At 47.5% G+C, this 3220-nt stretch overlaps 1 protein-coding gene across 5 annotated transcripts in view; it reads right to left on the bottom strand.

Annotated features, from left to right (window-relative positions):
* The window catches only part of TEF (TEF transcription factor, PAR bZIP family member), a 34182-nt gene that overhangs the window by 4875 nt on the left and 26087 nt on the right, over window positions 1-3220 (bottom strand). For all 5 annotated transcript variants that reach the window (XM_032267189.1, XM_032267190.1, XM_032267188.1 and 2 more), the window contains exon 3: window positions 940-1160. In XM_032267189.1, coding sequence (XP_032123080.1) covers window positions 940-1160 — 221 coding nt within the window. The remainder of the gene's footprint in view (window positions 1-939; window positions 1161-3220) is intronic.

The raw sequence follows: 3220 nt of genomic DNA, 5'->3' as shown, positions 1-3220 counted from the left end.
TTTTTTTTGAGACAGAGTTTTGCTCTTGTTGCCCAGGCTGGAGTGCAATGATGCAATCTCAGCTAATCGCAAACCTCCGCCTCCCAGGTTCAGCGATTCTCCTGCCTCAGCCTCCTGAGTAGCTGGGATTACAGGCGTGTACCACCATGCCTGGCTAATATTTGTATTTTTTTTTCTGTAAAGATGGGGTTTCACCATGTTGGTTAGGTTGGTCTCAAACTCCTAACCTCGTGATCCACCCACCTCGGCCTCCCAAAGTGCTGGGATTACAGGTGTGAGCCACCGTGCCCAGCCCAATTGTTCCTGTTTTATAGATGAGGAACTTGAGGCATAGTTAGGTCACAGGTGGCAGCAAGGAGTTTAAACCCAGGTCTGCCTGACTCCAAAGAATTGGATGAAAAAATCTTTCCTGTTAAGTTTTTCAAAGGAAAAGATGGAAAACTGCAAAATTCCCTCTTCCTAAAAGCACCATCAGCTTGAAAGCTGCTTGCTCATCCCTGGGGATGGCAACTTACAAGCAACCCTTTGTCCTTCAAAGCAAGGACTTTTTCAACCCCAGTTCCTGTGGCCTAGTGAGCTCTTGCCCAGTGGCTGGGCTACAGCCAGGGAGGCAGGAACATCAACACAGCCGATGAGCAGGGGAAGGAGAGAGAAACTATAGAGAGTCACACTGGGGCCAAATGCCCTTTCTTTCTATCAAACTGCTGCAGGACATGGCTTTAAACACTGAACTCATGTCTTTCTAAATGGTATCACAAGGAGGGAGGGCTCTCCAGATAAAATCAAATGCCAGGACCCATGGTCCCTAGGCCCCTGAACCAATGTTGCATCTTTACTTATAAGGAATACCAGGTTGGCTAAAGCCCTTTATGGCCTTAGTCCACCTGCACTCAGGTGAATAAAAAAAAAAAAAAAAAAAAGAAAGAAATACCAGGTTACCTTCTGCTCATCAGGGACGAAGACCTTCTTGGCCTTTTTGATCATGGGCTGGGGCTTCAGGTCCTCCTCAGCAAACTTGTGCTTCCGAGGGTTGAAGAGCTCCCCGCCTGGCACACTGGAGAGCACCAGGTCAGCAGGGTCCGGATTGAAGTTGACATCCACCTCCACACAGTTGGGGTCAATGGGACTGGGAGTCTCCCTCTCTTTCTCCAGGGAAGATTCTGAAAGACACAGAGACAGGTGGTCCCGAAGTGGCCCACTGGACAGGGAAAACCCACGCCACACACCCAGATACTTGCTTGAACTTTGAGGCTGCATAAGCCACTGCCACTTGGGGAGAGGAAAAGGCCAACAGCACCAGCCCCTAAGCCAGACAAGCAAATATGGTTCAATTCCACAACACAAACATAGAAAGAATTCTTTCCTTTAGGAACAGAATGCTCAAAAGGAAACAGAAGCCCTAGAAAAAGACAGGATTTTCCAATTGTCACCCCCCACCCCCCTCCCGCCAGAAATGTTAAGCAAAACATTCAATTTTTATACTGCCTTAACTTCCTGTGATTGCAAGATCTCCCGTAATGAGAAACAGCTGCATCTCCATGTAACTCCAATGGGTTAGGGACACAGACTGAGTAACGGAAATGGGTTCCATTTTTTTTTTTTTTTTGAGACAGAGTCTCACTCTGTCACCCAAGCTGGAGTGCAGAGGCATGGTCATGGCTCACTGCAGCCTCGACCTCCTGGGCTAAAGTGATCCTCTTGCCTCAGCCTCCTGAGTAGCTGGGACCGTAGGTACACATTAACATGCCTGGCTAATTTTTTTTTAAATTTTTGTAGAGACAGGGTCTCCCTATGTTGCCAGGACTGGTCTCAAACTCCTGGAGTCAACAGATCTTCCTACCTCAGCCTCTGAAAGTGCTGGGATTACAGGTGTGAGCCACTGCACCTGGCCACCAGGGTTGTTTTTTTTTTTTTTATTTGAGACTGAGTCTTGCTCTGTTTCTCAGGGTGGAATGCAGCGGTGCAATCTTGACTCCCTGCAGCCTCCCTCTGCTTCCTGGGTTCAACTGATTCTCCTGACTCAGCCTCCCGAGTAGTGGAGACTACAGGTACACACCACCATGCGGGTGGATCACCTGAGGTCAGGAGTTTGAGACCAGCCTCGCCAAACACAGTGAAACCCTGTCTCTATTATGCTTATTTATTTATTTTTCTTTTTTGTGAAGAATGGGGTCTCGATATATTCCCCAGGCAGGTCTTGAACTCCTGGGCTCAAGCTATCCTCCTGCTTCTGCCTCCCTAAGAGCTGGGATTACAAATGTGAGCCACTGCGCCCAGCCATCTCTGCTAAAAAAAAAAAAAACGCAAAAATTAGCTGGGCGCAGTGGTAGGCGTCTGTGATCCTAGCTACTCGAGAGGCTGAGGCAGGAGAAGTGCTTGAACCTGGGAGGTGGAGGTTGCAGTGAGCCAAGATTGTGCCATTGTTTGTATTCTAGCCTAGGAGACTGAGCAAGACTCTGTCACGGAAAAAAAACAGAAAAACTACACCTTTCGCCAGCTCTTTCAGTGCTACTTATAGAAGTACACAAAATAATTATTCAGTCAACAGATATTTATTGAACACCTGCTATATGCCAGGTACTGTCTTGGCAAAGACAAAACAGGTAAAAATCTCGGGCTTCATGAAATGTTGTTCTAGTGGGGAAAGCTACGTTACACAAGATAAATAAGAAAACAATCTATAAAAACATCAGATGCCACGTGAGTGTCTTGGACAACATTTTAGAGTAAACATTAAGAGTAGGGCCGGGCGCGGTGGCTCAAGCCTATAATCCCAGCACTTTGGGAGGCCGAGGCGGGTGGATCACGAGTTCAAGACATCGAGAGCATCCTGGTCAACATGGTGAAACCCCGTCTCTACTAAAACTACAAAAAATCAGCTGGGCATGGTGGCGCGTGCCTGTAATCCCAGCTACTCAGGTGGCTGAGGCAGGAGAATTGCGTGAACCCAGGAGGCGGAGGTTGTGGTGAGCCGAGATCGCGCCACTGCACTCCAGCCTGGGTAACAAAAGCGAAACTCCATCCCAAAAAAAAAAAAAAAAAAAGCGCAAAGGCCCTGAGGTAGGTGCTTGGTTGGTGAGTTCAAAGAACAGCAAGAAGGCCAGTGTGGCTGCAGGGAATGAATGAGCGGGGAGAGTAAAAGGATGGGTCTGAAACAAAAAATATTGAGCTTTTTTTTTTTTTTTTTTTTTCTTTTTTTGAGACGGAGTCTTGCTGTGTC

This window comes from Sapajus apella, unplaced genomic scaffold (genome assembly GCF_009761245.1).
Source record: "Sapajus apella isolate SASKATOON/1434 unplaced genomic scaffold, GSC_monkey_1.0 scaffold166, whole genome shotgun sequence".
Classification (NCBI taxonomy): Eukaryota; Metazoa; Chordata; class Mammalia; order Primates; family Cebidae; genus Sapajus; species Sapajus apella.
The sequence above is the reverse complement of the archived record's forward strand: the minus strand, read 5'-3'. Positions and strand labels throughout refer to the sequence as shown.